General features: G+C 30.1%; 1 protein-coding gene and 1 long non-coding RNA gene across 6 annotated transcripts in view; one reads left to right on the top strand and one right to left on the bottom strand.

The window, feature by feature from the left end:
• LOC147656389 (uncharacterized) overlaps positions 1-4,464 on the bottom strand; it is a 52,900-nt gene extending 48,436 nt beyond the window's left edge. The window contains exons 1-2 of the long non-coding RNA XR_015294538.1: positions 4,223-4,464; positions 4,065-4,142 (exon numbers count right to left, since the gene is read on the bottom strand). This is a non-coding gene — a long non-coding RNA (uncharacterized LOC147656389). The remainder of the gene's footprint in view (positions 1-4,064; positions 4,143-4,222) is intronic.
• The window catches only part of LOC100867850 (trehalase), a 68,613-nt gene that overhangs the window by 18,303 nt on the left and 25,206 nt on the right, over positions 1-25,104 (top strand). For 3 of the 5 annotated variants that reach the window (XR_015294536.1, XR_015294537.1, XM_086915533.1), the window contains exon 1: positions 10,942-12,566. The exons of the other annotated variants lie outside the window; for them this stretch is intronic. Coding sequence is in view for 1 of the 3 variants with exons in the window: in XM_086915533.1 (XP_086771659.1) it covers positions 12,460-12,566 (107 nt within the window). In the remaining 2 variants the exon portion in view is untranslated. Of the gene's footprint in view, positions 1-10,941; positions 12,567-25,104 lie in introns of those variants that run through there. 5 annotated transcript variants of the gene reach the window in all.

Below are 25,104 nucleotides of genomic sequence, written 5' to 3'. Positions count from 1 at the left end.
AGGCTAGACAACCCTGTGGTGTTGTAAAGATCTCGAATAATCGAAATGTGATCGTGTTATCCGCTATCCTAATTTGCATTATTCACCGGTATAACACGAGCCAGGGAAGATTAAATGGACTATCCGACCCATATTACGCGATATCATCCAAATTCACCAGCAACGATACGTACTTATAATAATGGAAAGGCATACGTGAGCCCCCGGCATCCTAATAATCCTTTGTCTCGTGCTCGCGGAATGAAATACGAATAAAATTTTAATCGATCCAAATTAACAGAGAAGTTGGAATTACATACCATGTTCGAATTGTAGTTTTGATTTGATCGAAGAATCGAAAAATCGTGGCTCGACTTTTCAGATCAAGGGATTGAATTAAATTATTTAATTCAATAGCTTAATATCTTCGCTAAGGGAAAATGAAATTAATGCAAGAACAGAATATTTTTTTTAGAAACAACATTTCCTGCAATTAACAAATTTCGAGAGAAAGACGAAAGAAAAGCAAATCATATCGTCCTTTTTTCAGATCTCGACGAAACTTTAAACGCTTGTCCTCGTTCCATAAACCATAACGTAACAAAAGTTGACAATTTTAATGATAAGACACGTATCAAAATCTTCGAGTGGAAATTTTAGAATATCTCGCTTTTAGAATCCGTCGCGTCAAGTATGATAATTCCACCGAGAGACAGACAGACAGAGAGAGAGAGAGACGAGAACGATACTCGAGTTTCAGCGCATAAGCACACTGTCGAGAGCAACCGTGGTTGAAGAGCGACACGGGACAAGAGAAAATTTGTCGGCAACTAACGACAACTATTCACAGGATATAATACTCGCAGCCAGCCTCGATCCCTTGAAATTCTCTAACCGCCATCAAGATCCTCAGAGTTGGCCTGCGACAGTGGGGGCCGTGTCACACACTAGACCAGACCACAATTTGTAGATCACCGATGGTACTTGCGATCGAAACGTCTGTTAATTACTATGGCTTGTCGTATCCGCCTCCGATATCGACCTCCACCCGCCACACATTCACCTTGATTGACGAGAAATCTCGTTTCCATTCATGCTGGATGGACGAAAGGAGGAGGGGGGGAGGATCAAGGCGTTCGGCAAGGAAATCGCCTCCTCCGGTTTCCTTCTTTGCGTTTTCCTATTGTTCAAGGAATCTGTTCGATTCGAACAGCTTTCTCGGGTTCGAGATTGATCGAAGGTGCGGTTCAATTCTGTGGAATTTGTATTTGGAGATACGGAAGTTGATGGTGCAGGAACTTTGTCGAGTTGTGATCGAAATAATTTCCTAATTTTCGTTTTTTAATTCAAGATGGGTAAATGTTAGCAGAGTGGGAGAAAATTGGTTGGTTAGTGAACTGAAATTCGTTTGAAGAGAGAAAGAGAGAGAGAGAGAGAGAGAGAGAGAGAGAGAGAGAGAGAGAGATGAATAAAATTATAGTATAATATTGTAGCAGTTTGACTATGTTGTAGCAGAGAAATATAGTAATATGTGATATTGAATTAGAGAAATGGAGATGGCATGATTCGTTACCATACTGTTTTCTCAATGAGAAGAGAGGGAATTTTTCCTGCGAGCATGATGAAGTGTAAAAATTTATTTTATATATCATATTACGGGTATAATATCCATATTTTTGCATGAATGTATGAATTCGTAATGTATCGGGGAACAAGATGCACACACGTCATCGTATAATAATAAAGGTTAATTTATGAAATTTTGTTAAAAGAAATTACGATGAAGTTTGTTGATTTTGCATGGAAAATATGTAAAATATCATTGTCATTTCGGGATTTACTCAAGAGTTGAATATCCATAATTGCATTAAAATGTGCATGAATTAAATATATAATAAATGAATAACATTAATAAAACAAAAGTGCACGTGTATTTACGTACGATTAAAATAGAGAGATGTTCATAAAATATTATTGTTGCAAAACATAAAATTATTCTTATTGATTGATTTTTAATTCTCTAAAACGTATCCTTTTAATTATCGAATTCACAATTCAATTTCCAATTCTCCATTTTTCCATATTGTTGCATATTTTTGAAAAAGAATTCCAAAGATCTTTTTTCTTTTTTAAATTTCGTTGCATCATCATAATTCTATTTGCTCCTTTTTATCATTATTATCCATTTACATTTTTAAAATTCGAATTCGAAATTTCAACATTTATAACGCCACGAAATTAATATTAATCGGTTCAACAAACACATTTCTAATTACATTTACTCGAGTCCTATTTAACTCGTATTTGACTCAACAAACCTTCCAAGCACTCTAATTTCCTACTTTTAAAAACAAAAATATCGTATTTGAATCGTAATCATCCCTCGCACGTGATCCGCACACGTGAAAGACGCAAAGTTATTCAGACCTTGTGGTCAATCTGGTAGTCCCTCGATTTTTAAGGAAGGCGTCACTTCCTCGAAAATCGTCGTAACATTCGAAACAGGAAGTTGGTAACGTCCTCGAAACGTTGTCACCTCGCGTCGAATATATTCGATTCCGAAACGGAAGAAAGGAGTCACGATTCCTTGATCAAAGTGTTTCCTGCTGATGTTGCACGGCATAACATGTGTCGATGGCCTGGGTGTTCGTTATTCATCGAATGTCACTCTGCATCACACTCTATCAAGCGCGTAAAAGATGTGTATGCATTGAAATCGAGGCGAACGACAGTTTCTTTACGGTCGTGCAACTCTTTGACGATCGAATATCGATCGAGAAAAGTATGTAGGCTGTGTGAGGTTTATCTTTTTTTCTCTCTCTCTCTCTTTCCTTTTATGACGCATAAGGACAGAGGGAATTTTGTGTTTGGACGATGAAAGGATGGTTGTAATGCTTGATGGAAATTGTATTGGATGTTATTGCGAGAGATAGGGATATTGATCTGTTTGAAAGTGGTGGAGATAATTTGCAAATTGATTCGTTTCTTTTCATTCCTGCGATTATTTGCAAGAAATGTATAGGAAGGATTTAATTTTTATTTGGACAGAAATATAATTGTACGATTATTTTCATGATGATAGTGTTATTCGTGATTGGAATAATATTGTTTTTGAAATGGATGTATGAAAAATGTCGATTAGCATAAAGTAAAGATTAGAGGTGATTATTATGAATGAATAAAAGGAGATTTAAATCGACTTGAATAATAACAAATGTAAAACATTTGGAATCAGGTTAAAATATTGGATAATTTCGTTTATAATTTAAAATAATTTTGAAATAAAATTGCTCCATTTTTTAAGAAATAAAATCCTCAAAAAGACGATTTCACTATTTCTCTTATTCGAGTAATAAATATGAAGGCAAATAAGAAATTAAGAAAAATCAGAAAGAAGGAATATTTTTTCATTCCTTGCTGTATCTCTTGTTGCAATAAAAGTCATTCCATTTTGAAACGCTAAATCATAATGATAAACGAGTTGCTATAACATCACATTAATCGTATGATTCAGGTGTTCATCAATTTGAATGATCGTTATCGAATCGACATTTTTATCTGACAAATATCGTCTGGACATTTTTTTTTTTTATATAAATATTTCTCCGTGTTTAAATTTAAATTACACGAAAAGAAAAAACTAATTCAATTTAAAAAAAATTTAAACACTTCACGATTCGAACAAAGACAATTTCAAGTACATTTTCTAAAAAAAATTCATCTCGTTCCGATAAAATAAATTACTCGAGACTCTTGTTTCAACATCGTTCAATATTCTCGAACGATGTCGCGAGTAACACGTTTCACAATTTTTGAAATAAGGATTATAGTCCACGCACCACGAAATAAAATAAATTTTCTCGTCTGGCGAATAAACTTGCGCGGAGTTGATGATCGACATATTTAAAAATATGTCGTGTCATAACGATATTCGTCCCGTTTTACAACGAAATCGCGTTACATTTTTCAAAGCTCGTTCTCGAGGCCTCGAGTTATGACAAATGTAACGCGTCGAGAGAATCGAATCGGAGGGTTGCGCGCGGTGAATATAAAGCATATTCGTTTTTATCGTATCCCAGACTTACCTTCCCTCGATATTCGATAAAAAATCTTCTCTTCTTGCGATTGAACTTGTATTCTCCTTCGTCCTTTTTTTTCTTTTTCTTTTTACATAAAAAATCGGTAAAAAAAATTGTAAAAAAATTTTATACAAAAAAATCGAAGGCTATACAAGTTTATTTACCCTCAGAGATCGGATCAACAATCGAATAATTTGATCCGTCTTTTTTATTTAATTACGATAAAAAAAAAAAGGAAAGTTTTTTGAAACGCGTGAAATTTTACTTGAAATTCGATTGGAAGAAGGAAATTAACCTTTCCTGTACGGCGATCGTCTCTACACTGTATTAAAATCGACGGTGTCTCGTGTTTATATTCGCCGATTATTGTTTAATTAATCGTCGAACGAAATGTCGTCTCGTTTATTCGAATGAATTTAAATTTTTCGTTCGTAATAGCGGATTTTCTTAATACCTATAATCTTATTGCGAAACGTATCGATATCCTATAAATTACTCGGCGCATATATCCACCGATGAGATTAAATCGCCGGCACAGGAAGTGTAAAGCGTGGCGAGCCTCGAGTGGATCTTCGTACTTGTGCACGTGTGACCACGTGCAACGAAAAAAAAAAAAAAAAAAAAACGATCAGTCGTTTTATGTAAGCGATTTGAACAACTATCGCGTCATTAAGAATAATCGATCTTACATAAGATCGAAAGATTCGAAGAGGCGGTGGCTCAGATTCGTATCTGAAGGCGATGAAATTGAAATTCGATAGATAAATAATCGATTCGAGGGAATCGATTAAATTTGTACTGTGGAATTGAATCGGGAGGGGATTAAAATGAGATGTTATCAATCAATCTCGATCGAATCAATTTCAACGTGGAAATTAAAATTCTTCTGTGTAAATGTTTCGACTGTTTTTTTTTTTTTTTTCTATTGTTATTATTCTCCTCATTTTTCATCGTATTTTCACAAGGATGGATAATTAATTATTCTCGACTTGAAACATTTCAATTTGTTGCGTAACTTTATTATCTGTTATGACCAGGTAATTAATATAGGATTACATTTCTTATCAAGCTTCACTCCTAATTTCGTTAATAACGAAATTGTCCACGGTTTGTCATAAGTTGTTGGGATCGTATTTCGTTTAAGAAACTTTTAATTCTGCTCACATTTTTTTTTTTTTTCCCCTCCCTTTGTCACGCCTCACTTTCACGAACAAAAGTCTGATTAAAAGTTTGTTAGAGAGTTTGGAGATAGGTAAAAAAAAAAAAAATGGAATAGAAAAAATATTGCAAATTGTCGAATGTAAAAGTATTCTTCTGAGAGTCAAGGATCAAGGAAAGTATTTAAAATCAAGCGTTTGAGAAATTAACAATAATTTCCTTTTTCTCTTATTTATTCCCTGAGACTTAAAAATTTTTCTAACGATATAAAAATATTCGATTCGGATAGAAAACGATTTAAAAGAGGTTGAAAGGATAAAAAAAAAAATTAAAAAGTTGTAAAGAATTTGTTGTTGAAATTTTACACTATTGTGCAAAAGTCTCTTGTAATTTAATTTATCGTAAAAATATTTTTCTTCGCTCATTAATGGAAAAAAATATAATTATACGAAAGAAGATTACCATCGATCATAATTTCGTTTTGTATCAAAAATGCGGGATATTCATCGATTAATCCTCAACTCATAGATATTGTACTAATTAGATAAATAGTTTTTTTTTTTATAATAAATTACCAGTAATTTTTTACGTAACGACGAGCAGTAATTGACACTTGAATAACCTTTTTGAGTATCCTTCGCGAATAAAACAAGATTCGTTTGAGGAATTTCGATTGTCTACAAATTTATCATTTAATTTCTCATCTTTATCGATTACATAAACGTTGGTCAATTAATAGCAATTCGCTTGCATTTAATATCGCATATGTCAAATACCTGTCTAATTATCATTCTTGATGGATTAAATTGTGATAAAGTGTCCGTTGAATAGTTGAATATTTAAACAATGTAAGATAACGAATGATGAATTAAAAATCGTGGAAGAAAGATTTGATAAATGATATTTTGAAGAATGATAATTTTATCGTTTTTACAATTGAAATTTTTTCGAATCTCTTTTTATTCTCTAATTTTTTAATTTTATTGAACCGTTTTGAAGTTGGAAAAAATATAATGCATAAGAGAAGAGATTTTTTTGTTTACTTTTTGTGTAAAATAACATAACGACGTTTGTAAGATTCAGATATTTCCAAATTACTTGTACTTCATTTTCTTGAAATTGATTCTTTAATTTCATTTTCACTTTTAAAGAAAAAGAGGAAAATTTGAAATCGTTGGAAGAGTTATTTGCGCAATTTTTATTTCTATTGAATTTTAATTTTAATTTTATTAAGCATATAAAATTTATTAACAAAAGAGTTAAATTTCCAAGAGAAAAAATTTCCAAAATCAATTAAACTTAGGATTTAGCAATTTTTAATTGTTTGGAAGAATTTATAAAAAAGTTTTTTAGTTAGTGTTTTTCCAAACTCATTATTTAAGTGTCAACTGTATACAAATAACAATTTACTAGATAAACATTCCACGTGTCGTTTAGAATTAATGTAATCTAAATAGAAAACGTTTTTGGAATACGTAAGCCAGTGATAATTTTGATAAAAACTAGTAGCTATAGTATGTTGTGAATAAATGTACATATTTGTTACAATGTTGAAGAAAATGGAATGAAAACAAAAAAAAAAAAAAAAAAGAAAATTAAATAAAGTTCCATAAGTCTGAGAATATTGTTAAAAAAATGTCATTATCATAGCCAACATGTTGTAAACATCATATAAACAAAGTATTTTTTTCTATATATATCTTGATAAAAATAGGTGATTGAAGAAATTATGGAAAAAATATAAGGAAAATATTTTATCATCATTTTATTTTTACAGAAATTTAATGATATAATGTAATACTATTATATAATACTATTATATAATATTGTATTATAATTTTGTTAAATTTGAAACATGATTTTTTGGAATAATAGATAATTTCAATTCATTATTCCCAATAATTAATTTGTTTCATTATTCCAGAGATTTTTATTATAAAAATTGTTTTAATTTTTAAAAATTCTTATCTCTGATTTTCTTTTAAATATAACTTTCTTGACAATATTTTCAAGATTAAGTTCCCTTATAAGAATGTCACATGTTAAATTTAATTTATCTGATTTATAATTGAAAATTTTTCTTTTCCATATACGATTAATAAAAAATGATTGTAAATCAAAAAATTTAATACGCAATATCTGTCATTCAAATCAATTCGTAGCGTCACACGAATTGATATGAGTTATTTCTTTATTATTTAAAATTTACAAAATTTTACAAAACGCAAATTTATCTAATCTTTTTTAAAATTACAATGTCAAAATATTAATTGTAAGGGGAAGAAGGAAACGCGGGGAAGATAAAATTCTCTAACACGTACAAAATTATGAATATATTAAATCATTAAAATTCGCAATTTATTACTTAACAAAGCCAACAAAACTTACGAGATACTAAATTATCCATTCTTCTGAGGCGCATAAAGCGGTAAGCATTAAATTATTAAAAATCGCGGTTCGTTTCTTGCTAAGGCTAACAAATCTAACAAAATGTTAAATTATTCAATCTTCTGAATTGCCAATTTTCTAAATTAAAAATTCTCAAGACACACATACACACACACACACACACAAGGTACTAAACGTTAAATCATTACAAATCGCAATTTATTTCTCAGTTTATTTAATTCCTTTTACAAAGACTATAACGCCAAATGCCAAATTATCCAATCTTTGAAATTAACCGAAGCAAAAACACGACTTGATTTCGATGCTTTCCCTCGAGTCGACGTTTCTCTAAGTCGCATCAACGATTCGAATCACGTATCGAAGCGTGTGTCAAATACATCATAATTCACGATGACGAGGGAGAGAGAGAGAGAGAGAGAGAGAGAGAGAGAGAGAGAGAGAGAGAGAGAGGGGAGAGAGAGAGAGAGAGAGAGAGAGAGAGAGAGAGGGAGATCTCGAATATTGAACAATAATTTCCGTAATGCGCGCACGTTCTCGTTAAGTAATGTTTAGTTTCAATTATGTATAATTTTCGTGTATAATTTCATTGATCTTAATCGCAAAAAAGATTAGGTTCTTGTGAATACAATGTGAATTAATTAATACTGTGTGGAATTCCAGTGAGAAATCGTTGTATTATTTATGAATTTTTGATTTAAATGTAATTCTACTACCTAACACTTCGTTGTGTATCAATTGATCGGATATTCATTTATTCATACAAGTTTGGATAAGAAAATGCTGTTTATCACTGATAATTCCGCATAAAGCAGAAAAAAAACTAAAGCAGATAAAGTTCAAAATATTTATCTATAATTACGGGTTATTTAAAATGTTTTGCGCGTCTTTCAATTTATTTGAACGAATATTTGTGTCGAGGAAAGCTTATCTGCAAAAAAAAAAAAAAAAAAAGAAAGATTCGAACTTCAAGATTGTTAAATATCCCTTTACTGTATATAATTTTTAATTATATATTAATTTTTAAATTGTATGTAAATTATCGTTACATACAATCGACTATGATTATTCATATAATGAAACATTTTTCGCTTTTTTCGAATACTTAACAAAATTTAAAAATACAAATTTCATTTACAAAATCGTTTAAAAATTATTTTAAAATTTTTTTCTTCCTTCTACAAAAAAAAATCCAATACCAATTTTCATCTTTCCCCATCAAAATTGTTTAAAAATTATTCCCTTCGGTGAATTTTTCGATAAAAATTCGCACGCGTTGTCGGATCGTTAAAGATGCAAGTCATTAAGGATAGATGAATCGAATCTGTCCATGAACATCTCGCTTCCTCCACACTCGCCATTACCATTTACATACGTAGCCCTGAAATTTTCATCTATTCTACATCGCATTTGCGTGTATTGAATGATGAAAAAAAAAAAAAAAAAAAAAAAAAAAAAGAGGAAAAGAAAATCTATACGCGATGAATAGATAGAACCAGCGCAATTTTCTCATTGTTCCTACTTGCAAAGTACAATGTCTTCTCGTCGCCACGCCTCCTGGTTACCTGAATTATTCATGGAAATGAAAAAGATATTTTTCACGAGGTAAAATGCAACTTCGTCGAGGAGTAAGATCGTTTTTAAAGGGCAATTTAATTTTTTGAGGGGGAGCGAATTGCCACTCAATGGCCCTCCGTTAAACGTCACTTTACCGAAGACATTGTCGTTCAAGGATTTACTTACATCGCGAGGAAAATTGAATTTTGTTGGATGAATGGAAGGAATGTGGCACTTTCGAAATCTCGTTGATCTCGTTGGGGGGGAAAAAAACGGCGACTGGAAAACTATCACGGAAGAGATTGCGTTGTAAATTAAAAAAAAAAAAAATTATTAAAAAAGCGATTGTTCAAGTTTTATTTTTATGACTTGTTGATATCTCGTTAATTGACAAAGGGAAAAATTTCGTGTATTCCAATATTTTTATTCCGATAATTTAATAGCCTAATTAAAGGAATTTTAATTATTTTGACGTTTTTAATTTAGAATTGCTTGATATTTGGTGTTAATTGATAAAAAAAGGGAAGGATTTTAATTGTAAGGAAACATACAATTTAACATTCATTTAAGAATTTTGAATTTACTTGAATAATGATATAAAAAAGACGGTCAAAATTAAAATTTTCTTTTCTGTTAACAAAAATCAGTAGTGTTATCAGTTAATCCATTATTTATAACTCATTATTTAATAGAATGACAATTTAAAATTCTGAAGCGTAAACAAACACTTTTTAAATTTTCAAATATCACTTACTACTTTCACAATTTTCAAAAGATTCTCCTTTGAATCTTAAAGTCACTGAAATTTGTACTTATCAATCACACGTTGATCATGAAATTTTGCTAACTTTCCTCACGATCACGTGAAAAATGGAATATAAAACTAGGAAATGTAATTACCATTGTGGAAAAGAAAACTTCAGATATTCTGCAGAGAGAGTATTCGTCAAGGGATGCGAGAGGAGTGAATGTTACTTTGACCTCGCTCGTCGTAGATATCTGTTATACGATTTTTCGTTTTCTTATCTTCACTGAAGCCGCAATTATTATCTGTCTGATTACTTAACGCTACGTTGCAACCGATTTTAAAAAGAAGACGAAGGAAAAATTTACGAGAAAAAAAAAATGCACAGATCAACTTTTCCATTTGGTAAACTCGTGTTTCCATCGTGATGGAATTTATTTTTACATTCGTAATTTTCGATCGAGGAATTTTTTTTGAACTCGAAACAATTAAAATGGATATATACAATTTAAAGGGAAAAGGGAAGTTAATCGTATGAAATTTTTAAATACACTATGCACCAGTCAAATTAAAAACTAGTTTAGTTTGATAGATTTTTATTTTAGAATTTCTTTTTTTTATAATTCTAAATATGTATTTAATTAATAATATTAGTTTAGATGGTTTAGCGTAGTTCTGGAAATTTTCGAGCGCGAAAAACATTGTAAATTGATACTTGACATTAATATCTAAGGTACTTGACTCGTCTTTTTATTAAATATTTATTCTATTATATATTTTTCAACTTTTTTGTTCAGTATTTTTTATATAAAAAAAACGTTTATCGTACAATCAGATTTAATTTGTAAGTATATTCATATCTTATCGAATTTTTTCAAGTAAGTATTTTTCAATAACTCTCGAAATATTAATAAATATTGTTAGACGATGATCGAGGATGCAAACATTCTCGATAAACAGAAGGAATAAAAAATAAAAAAAAAAAGTGGAAAAAAGTTTAATAAATACAATCTTTAGAATGAAATTATTCCTTTATTTTGTTAATATATAATCATTTTTATCGCGTACAATTTTATACGTATCTTTAACGAACATTATTTGCGAATGATTCTTCATTAGTTTTTCGATAAATTAATTATTTTTGAATGTATAATGAAAACGAAGAGATGTCATTCGTTTTTGTATGGAAATTTGTTAAAAGCTGAAATAATTAACGTGCTTTTAATTAAAATACCATGGAACAGCAGACTGATATATCAAGTTACAAAGAAATAATGATTCTAAATAGTTACAAAGAGAATTTTTAAAAAATTCAAGATGTTTATCTAAAATAATATACAAAACTCAACTGTTCTAATTAAATTATGGATTTATGTAAATTATATTATTTATAAAAAAAAAAGCAGAGCTAAAACATCTCTTTCATCCTTTTTAAATATCGTACAATTTGACACGTTCAAATTTTGCATAAATGCATATTTGCATCTGTAGTTTACTCATAATATTCAAAGGATAATATTTAACAGCCAAACACACCTATCTTTTCACCTATATTTATTTTTTCAAATTCAATTTATCCACACATTGTATTCACATATAATCCAAACCGTTTATAAAACCACTCAAAATTTTTTTAATTCACCAAAAAAAAAAAAAAAAATCAACCGCCAATCCCCAAATTCACAAATCCAAGTTCATCAAATTCACCCTCCTCCTCTCCCCCAAAAAGCAAGAAAAATATGCCTACCAAAAACCAAGCTACCAAACACACCACACACACGCGTCGATTCGACGAAATCGCACGACAACGCGTGGCCGTCCTCCGACGCGATCGATATCGATCACGGATCCTCGTCACGTGCGATCGAAGAAGAAGATCCGGAGAAAAAGGAAAACATTGGTCTCTCCTTGGCCTAAGATAAACGTAGCTGAAACTTTAATCGGCGACCAATCACGCCGGGGGAGTGTTCCGTGCCAGACCAATGAACAGCGCCTCCTTATCAACCTGGCCACACACATATAAACCGAGCACCGGTTCCGTCCACCGTGCAGAAAGGGTCCGGCCAAACCGAACTTCCTACAACTCCTCGTATAACCGCCTTTTCCTTCTCCATCCGCTTATCTTCATCCATCGACCGTGCAAAATCGTCGCCGTCACCACTCCGCGATTACTTCCATACTCTCCTTATTACTTAACAACAACTGACAAGTTGAGACAGACGTGGAGGCTTCCGCTCGCGCGTCGCGTCGTGTGCCGCAACCGCGACCAGCCAACTGTCAGCGGAAGGCCGAGCGCGATCGCTCGTTACAACTCTGCTGCTCGTTCGTTAAAGTGGCGCTCCACGCGCGTATCAGTCGGTCGGTTGATCGTCGAGCGATTCGGCCGCGTGCACCAGCCAGTGGGTGGATAGAGAGAGGAAAGAAGGAAGGAAGGAAGGAAGAGAGGGACGCGCGTTTTTCTCCCCGTTCGTAGCGGGAATAAACTGTTGAACGGTCGTTCGAGCAGTTGGCCACCACCCCTCGGGAGGAACGAGGATGCAAGCAGCCGGAGTTTTCGCGTTTCTCGGCGTCGCTCTGATCGCCTCCTTGACCGATGCCGCCTCCATCAGACGTGCCAGCCGCAAGGCCATGGACTGCTATAGGTGAGTGAAAGGGAAACGGCCAAGGTGCAACGAGGAGAGGCGCTGCGTTCTGCTTCCAAGTAGAATAGATACCCTGGCCTCGCGATATTGTAACAACGGATATCAACGGTTGTTTCTTTAACGAAAATTTTTCGTTTTGTCCACGAACGTTCGTTATTTTAGGTTAGGTTGGTGGCCAGTTTTTTTTTTTTTTGAGAAATTCGTTCAAAAATAAGAGAACGAATTTAAAAAGATCGAAATTTAAAGAGATAGGTGGACAGTGTTGTTTTCAATCGATTTGTCTTGTTACGAAGAAGAAAATCGTGAGCTGCAATTATAATTGTATGCTTTGATATGATAAAAAAAAAAGTCCCTGACTGGTTGACGTTATGCAATGTAAAGATAGACACGATAGAAGCTCGATTATCCGAACGTGAATTGTTAAATGAATTTGTACAGTGTTTATTTATCGTTGTAATTTCGTTAATCGGCAAAACTAGTATAATTTTTATGGGATTGTTGATTTCGTAATAAAAATTATTTTGAATAAGTTTTGCTTCCTAATTAGAATAATAATTAGATTAATAGAAGTTTAACGAGCTATATACTTGGCCCAGATATTCTTTCTTTGACAAAGAGATAAAGATAGATAGATAGACAGAGAGAGAGAGAGAAAGAGATTTGTTTGTTCTTTTTGAAATTCTTCCCCTTTTTTTGGAGAAGGGCTGATTTCTTTTGTTACTTCGAGCTTTCTTTGTTCTTGGGATGAATTTGAGATTGATAAGAGATGAGGAATTGAGGAAGAGAGTTTTGGATTAGAACGTGTTCGGTTTTTTTTTTTTTTTAGGGAAGGATTGAAGAATTTAAAATGGTGAATTGAACATTTTGACGAGGATAAATGAGAAATTTTGTGATATCATAGTAATTATATGTTGAGAATAATTTTGCAATTTTATGCACAGCTCTTGTACAAAAATAAAACAAATCCTTGCTTGGTTTAATAAATTTACACGTTTGTCTCCATTAAATTGTTGAATCAGTATTTTCACCAATTAAATAAAATTGATTTAGTTCAGTTTCCTGTCTATCCATATTCAGGATTCAATCGAAGTGTTTTCTTCGATAAACGTGTCTTCATATAGTTCAATTTATGCATAACTCTTGATGAATTTTCTATTAATAACTAATCAATAAATTCTATTTGTTATCAATTAGTGTCGAAATTTTTAATAAGCCGTTTTAACTCGATCTTAATTGATCTTAATAGAATTATTTGTCTGAAGATTAAATAGGAAATTAGTCTTCGATTGATTAAATCCTTTTTTTATTCCAGGCAAATTGATATCGTTTAAACAAAGAGGAAAGAGGAGTCAATGCCTGGTAATTATAATGATAATATAACTCGAGAACGAATAATTATGTCGGAGTTTATAGTCGGTTTCTATATTTGCCAATGGTATTTTCCTTTCACCTCACTCGAGAAAAATAATTTCGATTGTTGTGGCTGCGAGAAATTCGATTAGATCGATTAGACGATAATTCGTGAATCGATGCAACGTTTACCTCGTTCTTTATTTATCAACTATTGAAAATTTTGTTTGTTGTCTATTTGGTTACTGTAAAAAGGCGAACAATGAAACGGTAAAAGTGTAATGTAATTATGTAGAGGAATTAAAACGAGAAGAAGAAGAAAAAAAGAAAGATCGATTAAAGTTATTTGAAAGCAAATATTTTTATCGATCTTTCTTTTTTTTTCTTCTTCTCGTTTTATATAAAATATAAAATATAAAAATAGATTTCGAATCGTTTTGTATAAAATAGAAGATATCTGTAACTAAACAGAGTATCATTAATATTGATTGAAATCATTATCACTATCAAAATTTGGATTCTTACTTATATTTGTATCCAATCTTCTAATTTTGATTAATTTTAAAAATTAATCGATAAATTTCAGGAAAAGAATCGTTCCACAAAATTTCAATTCACGGCAATCGATAACATTTTATTCCAAAATTCTTGGAAGAATTATTCATATCAAAAAAAAATTATTAATAACTCTGATCACAAACGTTCGACAGTCATTGCACGATAACATATTCGATTTATAATTGCACGAGTTCTCATTTCCCCCTCCCCCCTGCCAATATTTTTAAAAACAGCAATAAAAATTCGAATTTTCTCGATAAACTCGTCGTCTAAGCAACATAACTTCTGCGCTAGAACGAATTATCAGAACGGCTCGAAACCTCAGATAAACTTAGTCCACTTTTACATATCGAATATATGTACACGTATATACGCGAGGCCGGTTGATAAAATGAATGAAATTCTGATATCATCGGGATATTACGTTTTAGAACGATATAGGAAGTGTTAAACACGAACAGGATTTGACTCGATTGTTATGAAAACATGCACTTCCTCTGATTCTATCATATTTTTTTTTTCTCTTTTTTCTTCATCTTCTTCTTGTGAGAGCGTGATAAACAATCGATGTTATATTACAAAATGTGTTTCGCAATAGATTCGAATATTCTGGAAAATGATGTATAGATTTGTTGGAATAGATTTTTGAACGTAAAAATAATTTACATTTACATTTTACGTACTCGCAGAAATTTATGAATTTTTGGGAAAATTTAATCTCAGTTTTGCATAGAGTTTTTTGTAAATTGTGTAAACAAGTTATTTGAAATTTGAAATTAAAATTCTTCTTTAGTATTCATACAGATTTTTTTAAAATCATCGAAATTCTTAAAATTTTTAAAATTTTAGAATCCTTCAATTTTTAAATCTTAAAAAACAGACCTTGAATAACTTTAATCTTTGACATAATAATTTCTAAAACTCTTTTATATCGTTGAAAATCAAACTCGAAAATTCGATATTTAATTCAATTCAATTACAAAACAAAAGGTAAAGAAAGCAAGAAAGTTCAATTCGCGAATTTATTTATCCTTTCAACTCTTCCAATTCTTCTTACTTCAAAAAGAATCTCAAACTTCTAACAAATCAAATTATTATAAAACTTTCTCCAAGAGTATCGTAAACAATCAACCACGCACACACACTTCATTCGAACAAAAGACACGATATGACTCTTCACAGAGAGAGAAAAGAAAAAGGAAAAAAATAGAAGAAGAAAAATAAGGATTCGATAAGAAAATCAGTATAATCAATCTCACGTATCTTTTTGTAAAATTGTTAGATAAAAATATCTTCTTTGTTCCACGAAAAAATTCCGGAAACGTTGTATTTCGTATCTCGCAGTTAATTGTGAAATAAAATATAAAAAGAGTTTCATAGATTTCATAGCAATCGAGTTTATTTATCATTTATTTATTACATATCTCTTCGATGCAAGGTTGATTTCTAGTTTCTTTGAGAACGCTACTTATTGTCGTTTATCCTTTTCATGCAATCGTTTCAATCGATTACACGTGTCATTAGATTCGACGTTTTTTCCAGATATTAAACGGAATGAGAATTCAAACAAGAAACGTCGAAAGGAAATGGACTGAGAACAGTGATAAGATCGATAAAAATAATTGTTTGCAAGATTTTTGAAAAATTACATATTATAGATTTGACAGAACAAAATATATAAGGAACTTCATTTTTAGAAACGCGAGAATAGACATTTTGTAAAGAAATTTTCGAAAAATTTGTTGATGGTTTCTTTTTTTTTTTTTTTTTGAATATTTTATAGACGTACGAAATTGTAGGATTTTGGAATTTAAAATAATTTTTTGACAAATTTATATATTTTATCTATCAGGAATTCCAATTTATAAAATCGTAAAAGTATATGAAAAAGAAAAAATTTTGAAAATTGGAAGAAATTTCTTTTCGATATTTCTATTATTTCGTCTCAAAAGATATTCCAATTATTTTCTGTGAAATCGTAAAAAATTTTTGATAATTTATAATTCAAATTATCTTCGAGTACGTAAAAATTATAATATTATCACACGAGAAATTATTACTTCACGTATTTTTCAATAATAATAGCTCGCTATCAAATTAATTATCGTTTATTACGTCGATGTACTTATTACGAAGTAATTGTGAATAAACGTCAATTTTATTTAACGCATAATCGATAAATAAAATAATTGTACTCAAGTTTTATAGATTCGTTTATTGATATAACTGATAGATAAAATCGTTGGATATAAATAATCAATTTTTAGAATTTGCAATCACTTTTTGGATTAATGTGCCAATAACAAAAATTATCGCCAATATTTATTTGTCTGATACGAAGTAATCGATAACAATTTCAACAAAAGTTTGTTCAGCAGACGTTTGGTGAAATCATACATTTTTTTTCAAATGTTATTTCCAATTTAAAATAATCGAAAATACGATCAATATTTCACTTATACTCGGAGCACAGCTGCTTTATATCGGTACATCTGCGATATTTATTATACGAATTTTTCGATACATCAATATTTCCTATTTCTCATGACTTATTTTCCATCGTATCAATTTTAATTTAGAATAGAATTTTTTTTTTTTTTTTTTTTACTATTTCTCTTCACATTTATTACCGAAAGTTAAATTACATCGTTTATTTTACGCGAAACGTAAAATAATAATTTTTCTTTCGATATGGCGAGAAATTATTTACTTGACGTGATTGAAACGTAGAATAATAATCTTGCTTTCAATTATTAACACCTTGAAAAATAAGTATTTTTCTTTTTAACCTCATCGGGCGAATATCATTATTATTTAATCTGTTTTTATCTTTATATTTTGATTGGATTAAATGTATTAATTTAGTTATATATTAATAATATATGAATAATTTTAATCTAATCTATTTTTAATCTAATATGAAAACTGGTACGAAAAACAAAAGCTTGAAGAGGTTAGTAGATAAAATTAAATTTTAATTAAAAATATTTTTCAAAACATTTCTCTACTGTTGCTAAATATTACCATTAAAAAAATATTAACAGTTTTTCCTTTAAACAAAAATATTATGCAAAACTTTTCTATTTTTTTTTTTTCATCCATAGCGGATCTTCTTTCAAATTTGTTTCAAACCTTTCAAACCTTCAAACAATTGTTACAAGTCTTTAATTAACTTTCGTTCGTATTTTTCTTCGATGTAAAATCTTCGTTTACATTAATGTAAATAATATTAAAATTATTGTATAACGAGTTTGCCATCTTATGATTATTTATTTATTACATTCATATCACCATATTCATTATATTTTTGTTATATCGTATTAATTTGTATTAATTAGGATTTACTTCTCAAGAAGATTATTATTTTCGTAAATAATATGATGATTTATGAAAACGATCTATCAACTGAGCTTCTCGTTATAGATCTCGAGCACGTGTATTTGGCCATTCATGTTTGCATACGTTTCGTTGACTAAAGGCTTGATACACAATGTGCTGATTCAATGCTATCAGTTTGTAAAGCGTGTAAGTAATTATCATCAACCGTGAAGGCCTCTGTTCGTCAAAGGCAAGCGAAAAATCCTTTAGATTTCATAATTTGAATAATTCCAATGTTTGTTTTTCATTGAAAGAGCATAATTATAGTAGAAAAAAATATAAAAGCATTCGACGATATCTTGTATGATATATTTAACAATTTTTCAGCAAAAAATATTAATATTAATATTAATATCATTATTATTATTATTATTATTATGTTGTTCCCATAAATTATAAACTACCAAGTTCTTCGAAACATATTGAAAAGTAAATGAAACTGTTAAATGATATTTTCAGCAAACGTGATAAGATATCGAAAATGCATGATGCAATTTTGTTTGCTGCAATTTTTAATAATTCGTACATGTATTTATCATTTCCGGGATATCGATTCGTCGAAAATGCAATATCATGGTTTAACCTCTTCTCTATAATATCACACAGACTTGAGCAAGTTGTCAAACACAGTATATCAGTATATAACTTATTATATCAAATTATATTACGACACAAATACGTATGCTAAGTATTCAGTATGCATAAATTATTAAAATTAATCGTTGCATTTTCAATATCGTGACCTTTAATTTTTACGTTAAAACTTTTTTTAATTCGTTATTTTATCATATAATTATAATGTGATGTGATTTTCAGAATGTCATTAATTTAAAGATTTTTTAATCGTGGTCATATTAATCAATCCATTACGGTATATGATTACAATAATTAAGGTAACATAATAAAACTGAATAAATAAATTCAAAATACTTGTATCCTTTTAATAATTGTGGACCGATGATGCGACACTAGCGCCACATAACCATTAACTACTGATATAGATATATTTATATATTTATTTACTTATTTTTAATTCCTTATTAAGTACTCTTATCTTTTTTTTTTTTTATTTTTTAAATATTCGATTATTATATTTTTCTACAAACGTGATGAAAAATATATTTTGTTAATTCGTGACTTGAAAGTTATGCTTGAAACTATTCACAAGGTTAATAATTACAGAAATAAAAAAATCTTCGATAATTCCAGTGTTAAAAGTTATTTTCTTCCACTATTGGTAATCTGATTTCTCCGGGAAAGTCATCGAAAGAGAAAAAAAAGTACGTGCGTGTGCGAGAGAACTGCGGTGATCTCGTTCACCGGCGCGGATTAAAACAACGAGAGCCAATGGTCCCGCGCTTTCAACACTATTAAATGTAATTGAACCGACCTCATTGTTCCACTGTGAATTCAGTTCAATGGCTTACCTTCGAGTTCAAGGCTAATTTATAATTCATTGCCGACCTGCCTCGAGATTTCTATTTCTTCTTTTTTTTTTTTTTTCACGCTAAAAAAGAACGCAAATTTTTCTATTCGTGGCGAACTAAAAATGATAAATCAAAATTTGAGATATTGACGTGTTCCAAAAATTTAAAAAATCGAGTAAATATTGGATAAAAATTTTATGACATTGGAAAAACCATAAATGTAAGTGAAATTAGATTGAAATCAATATCTCTAATTTTGCATTAATATATCAATAAATTCGTATTTATAATCGAAAAAGTAAATTATTTGGGTGGTATCTTTGGTTTTTTAAAAGATTTTACATTTGCATCGTTTATACGTTTGCTTATATTGAATTCTTTATATTTGAAATAATAATCGAATATTATTACGTTATGCTAAATAATTTTCACAATTTGATAAAAATTGTCATATTGATTATAAATCGATAGATAAGCAAAAACATAATAGACTTTTATTTTTCAAATTCAATATGAAAGTATAATTTTCGAATATCGAAAGAGGAAACTCGTTTTATCACCGATCTAAACTATTCCACGTTTCCATTCCGAAAGAATTTCCATTTTCTTGGCGCTATCGATTCGAGGAGAATAAAATTTTCCTCGTTTCTAGTATTGAATACTACGAATACTATGAAAACAGTTGCTAAAAATCAAAGACAAACGTTTCTTTTCAGTACTGTTCAAAGTTATCCCATTTCACGTTAAACCAAGTTTTCATTTTCATTTCTTATTCTGTTTTCAACACTGGGAGGACCAATGATGCGACACTAGCGCCACCGTAACCATTAACTACCCAAGATATCCATTCTCTTAAAAATCGAACTTTCTCTACGTCTTCCAACAAACACAACAACATAACAATAACAATTTCTCACAAGAAAGTATTTTTGTTAAAATATTTCTTGATCGAGGAGTCTTGAAAATTATTTAAAAATTCACAATGATCATTTAATAATTAAGAATTAGAACTATCCAAAAGTGTCGTGAATACAAGAACAAAGTAAGAGGAGATGTTTGAAAAATTTGTCGGATGTCGTTTGAATCGTCGTAGTTTAAATGCGATCAGTTTTTTCGTTTGTAGGCGTGATTCGCAATGGAAAAACAGCCATTTCGATCCGGTATAATGTTGCCATAAAGGCAGGCTTTACGAGCTCGATGAAAGCCTGTTCGTCGATATCTCATAAATTCGTGATTCAGGTTGATGTCGAGGCGAAGTGTTCAATGATAACACCATTTCTCTTTACAAGTTCGAATTATAATCTAAGAATCTATAGAATTCGTATTTAATTCGGGCAAATGGAAAGAACAATAAGAATATTAACGTTATTGGTGAACGAGATGATTTAATATATAAAAGAAATGTATGGGAAGATACGTGATGGTTGTTGAATTTAGAATTTCATTGTCGAAAATTTATAATAGAACATGAAAAGAGAAAATAGAAAATAATTAGTTTTTAATCCTAATTTAATTATTCTTTGTTGCTTGCATGTTTTCATTTTTGATATCTAAATATATGTAGATTGTTGTAATTTGTTGTTTAGAGTAATTTGTATTTTATTTTCAATTATTCATCATCTTGTAGTATTTGCAAACTGTAGAAATAAAGTATTAGTTATGACAGCAGATGAAAGCAAAGTTGATAATGATAAATTAATCAATTGAGTTAAGATTTTATTATCGAAATTTAAAATATAAGGAAAATAATTTTTTAAATCATATATTTTTTGTTCTTTCTTACTTGTATTGTATTATTGTGCGTCTTTACAAGTTTTTCATTGGTAATTAAGGTTGAACGTCAATTATTGAAAAACATAGAATTTGTTTAACGTTAACTTATTTTTATTTATTTTGTATATTTACTTTTTTGCGATATGTCGGCTTGGAAATATTTATAGAATCAATTACCTTAGTATCTCGAGATAAGCAATATTATTTACATAACAAAAACATTATATTTTTAACTGAAGGAAAATTTGTATACTAATATATTGTATATGTTCTTTACAAATAATTATATATATATTTTTAGTTAATATATATATATATATATTATAAATAGACAAATGAAAATTTATGAAGAACTAAAAACATGAAGTTTCCAAGAGTAAATATATTTTTGCGAGAAATAAAAATACTTTATTATTTGATATAAATTTTTGCATAAATTCGAGATATTTCGTATCTCTAGCGAGTATAAAGAAATATTTCTTGGATTATTTAAATGCTTGTTTCATCACTTCATTTTTTCATCAAATTTTTTATCCTATCCATTCCAAATAATTCCAATAAATTTCACGGATTTTTTTTCAAAATTTGCCCAAAAAATTTTCAACAAATAGTATTTCATAATGTATAACTAATTTTATTTTGAACGAAAGGAATTTCGAAGCAAACTGATAAAAACTATAAATATTTCACACTTCTTAAATTCTTTATTTCTTTTTGATTATTTGTTATCAAAAAAAAAAAAATAATTACACAATTTTCACTTTTTTCATTTTATTTCTATTAACTTCCCTTTACAAATCTATTCGAAGGATTAATGAATCGAAAAAATAATCATTACAATTTTCAATTTTTCACTCTACTAACTTTCTTCCCTTGCAAATTGTCAATATTCAAACAATCAGAAGAAATACATGTCAAGTATTATTCGACGAAAATTACTGGCTACTTTAGAATTTGTCTCCAAAGATCAAAGGTAAAAGCCGATAAAAAGGGCTAAAGCACGCATCGAAAATTCCTATTATTTCCGCCTCCTCGTTTTCCTTTGCAAATCGTTTTCCTTTCGGAAACATTTCGCGCGTGTCGCGTAAAAGAATCGTGAATGGTACACGGGAAATAGAAACGGGCGTATTTTATTGCTTCCACACGCTGAAGATACCGGAGGAAATTATTTCGCAGCTGTTCAAGCTCATAAAAACCGTGCTGATCCGTATCTGGAGCAATAAGTCGGGTATTCGCGATAAAGCGTGACTCCAGTTGCATAAAGCGTGAAATTTAAATGTCCAAAGAAGTTTAACGTCTTAAAATCCTTCTCAGAATGAAAGTAGATAATCGACAAGTTTTTATTTCCAACTTCTACACAGGATGGAATAAAATATATTGTTGTGTAATAAATTTAAATTTGCCGCCGTAGTCGATGCGTAATTTAGTTAAGAAGCGCGCCGCGTGAGAGCGCTAAAGTATAACATTTTTAAAATTGCTCTAATTTTTAAACTATTTCTTTCGATTTTTTATCATCTTCGTAAGTTATGAGTTATTTTATACGAATAAGCGTTTAGAATTTAAAAATTCGATAAAAGATACGGAATTGGAACAGTAAATTTTATAGAGTTCGATCAAAAATTTATCTCAAAAATGTATGCAATTGAAATTCACAGTTCATTAAAAATAAATAAAATTTTATTAGAGAGAAAAAAGTATTCCAATCTTTTCGTGAAAAACAGAGAAGAATTTATTTATTATTGCTATTAATTCAAGTTAAAAGTTTATTGTTTTGAAACAAGTGCAATCCCATTAATAAAAATTTTTCTTTTTTTTTTTTAATAATACATTTTTCCTAAATATATAGATTCAACTTGAAAACTCGAATTTTCATCCTATGAATTAAACTCTGGAATTCGTTCCATAAACTTCGCGGAGCAAAAATTTAAAAAGTCAATTTGTCGTTTCAAGTGTCACACGATGAAAAATGATCGCGAGAATAAAATAAAAAAGGAAAGAAAACCTTCCTTCACCTTTCATATTTCGATTTCAGACTTCTCATTAATGGGTTTCATCGCACCCTGATCGAGAATCGATCGATCATCGCGCATCAAACTCCCAGGAGGCTAACTTCCCTTTTTATGAATCTAACTCGGTCTTCGAGAAGCAAATCGAATTGATTTCTCGATCGAAGTAATTTGACCTTTCCACCCTGACTTATCGCCTCCACGGCATGAGATTGAACTGTTCCGAGGTTTCACGGGTCAATTAAAGTGGCGCTCCCGTATCTATCCACCATTTTCTTTCTCCTTAGAGTTTTTATTCAGTCTTCATCGAGCAGAAAGCTTGGCCAGATTGATCCGGATGCCGCAACATGGAAAATTCCTTCTGAAAACTTTCTTCAATAATTATTTCATTCGCATGCATACCTCTTATCTATTTGAAAATATTCAACAATTATTTCATTAATAGTTGGATGATAGATGATCGGATGAATTGTTACACATTTGGAAAAATGTGCACATCATGATTTAAATTTGTGAATTAAAATTTGATTGTTAAATTAAATTATTACTCGAAGATGTTGATATTTTGTTGATGTCGATATTTTTAGCACGTGAATGACATAGTAGATATAGGAAAATAGTTTTTGGATTATTATTTCAAGATTGTAATAATTTTTATATCTGTTTTCACTCGATATGAAATTTTCGATTATACCGCAATCTTCAAATCTTCTTTTTTAACGCTTCAAAGGCTACGTAATTGACATATTGATACTCTATCGCGACACTCTTCGATCGATAAAAATCCTATCACTCTCTGAGTGATGGATCGCTTAGGATCACTAGGAAGGTCTTATGTATACTTTGAAATTTAGAAAAAGATTTAGATCCAAATTTTCAATTTTCATTCGTAATTAATAATAATATTTATCAAATAACAATTTTCGGTGCTATTTAAAATTAATATTTAATTACTCGAACAATTTTTGATATAAACTGATAGATAACTTTGTCTATCATGAATAAACAAATGAGATATTTCCAATTATTTTCACAAAGGCATACGAAATTCAATCAAGCACAAAACTTTTTATCATCGATAAACAATTGTTTAAAAAACAAATCCAGAATCACAATATTAATAGAAACAAACGTAACGTGATTATTTATCAATTTAAATTTTCCCTTTAATATTTTACCTGTTGCATTTAAATTTTATTCGTTAAAGTACGTATTATGCATGTTTGAAAGCAGCCGAAACTAGATCCCTGATTCTTGAGTCTCGTTTCACCCAATTTTTCGAGCCATATCCAATCCATTTCGTGTCCACGAAATCGATGCCACGAAAAAATATTGATAAATTTCACGACAGATTTACATAGTAGTCGACTGTGTCGAATAGTTGGACGTTGAATAAAAACGATAAAGATACGAACGATCAACGTATATATTCCATACATGTATCGATAGATTCTTCTTCAAAGCTCGCTTTTTTCCCCTCGATATTTTGTTTCATTTTCGTACTCATTAATTGAATTTGAAATTTACCAAGAGGAGAGAGAATCATTGGGATTATTTTTATCGATAAATTGAATCGCGGGTATATATGAAAATATCTGGTAAAATTACTTTTTAAAAAATAATTTCGAAAATATTTCGAATCGCGAAAAAATGATTTGATTTAATTTTGATTCTTGACTAATTAATTTACCTCGATTAAAAATTTTCAAATTTTCTTCCGCGTAAAAAATTACATGCATCTCTACGTGCAATGCTAGAAAAAAAATTAATCAATAATGAAATATATAATATCTGTAAAATAAAAAGAAAAAAAAACCCATTGGAAAATTAATTCTATGAATTCTCATTACACATTCTCACTATAATTAAATAGGCAAGACGTGACCAATAAAAATTGAACGATATCTCGCTAATACCATCCTCTACAAATTTCTCTTTTCCTTTATCCTTTTCACCCTTAAGCCATGTTTCCCTTCAAACACTTACAAGATAAGACACTGTTGTTCCCCCCTCCCCCCCCCCGTGTGCTTACAACAATTTACTTGG

Source organism: Apis florea, unplaced genomic scaffold, assembly GCF_048593485.1.
Source record: "Apis florea isolate Af1SG1 unplaced genomic scaffold, ASM4859348v1 contig_3791_pilon, whole genome shotgun sequence".
Taxonomy (NCBI): domain Eukaryota; kingdom Metazoa; phylum Arthropoda; class Insecta; order Hymenoptera; family Apidae; genus Apis; species Apis florea.
This window is presented reverse-complemented; position numbering and strand designations above follow the sequence as displayed.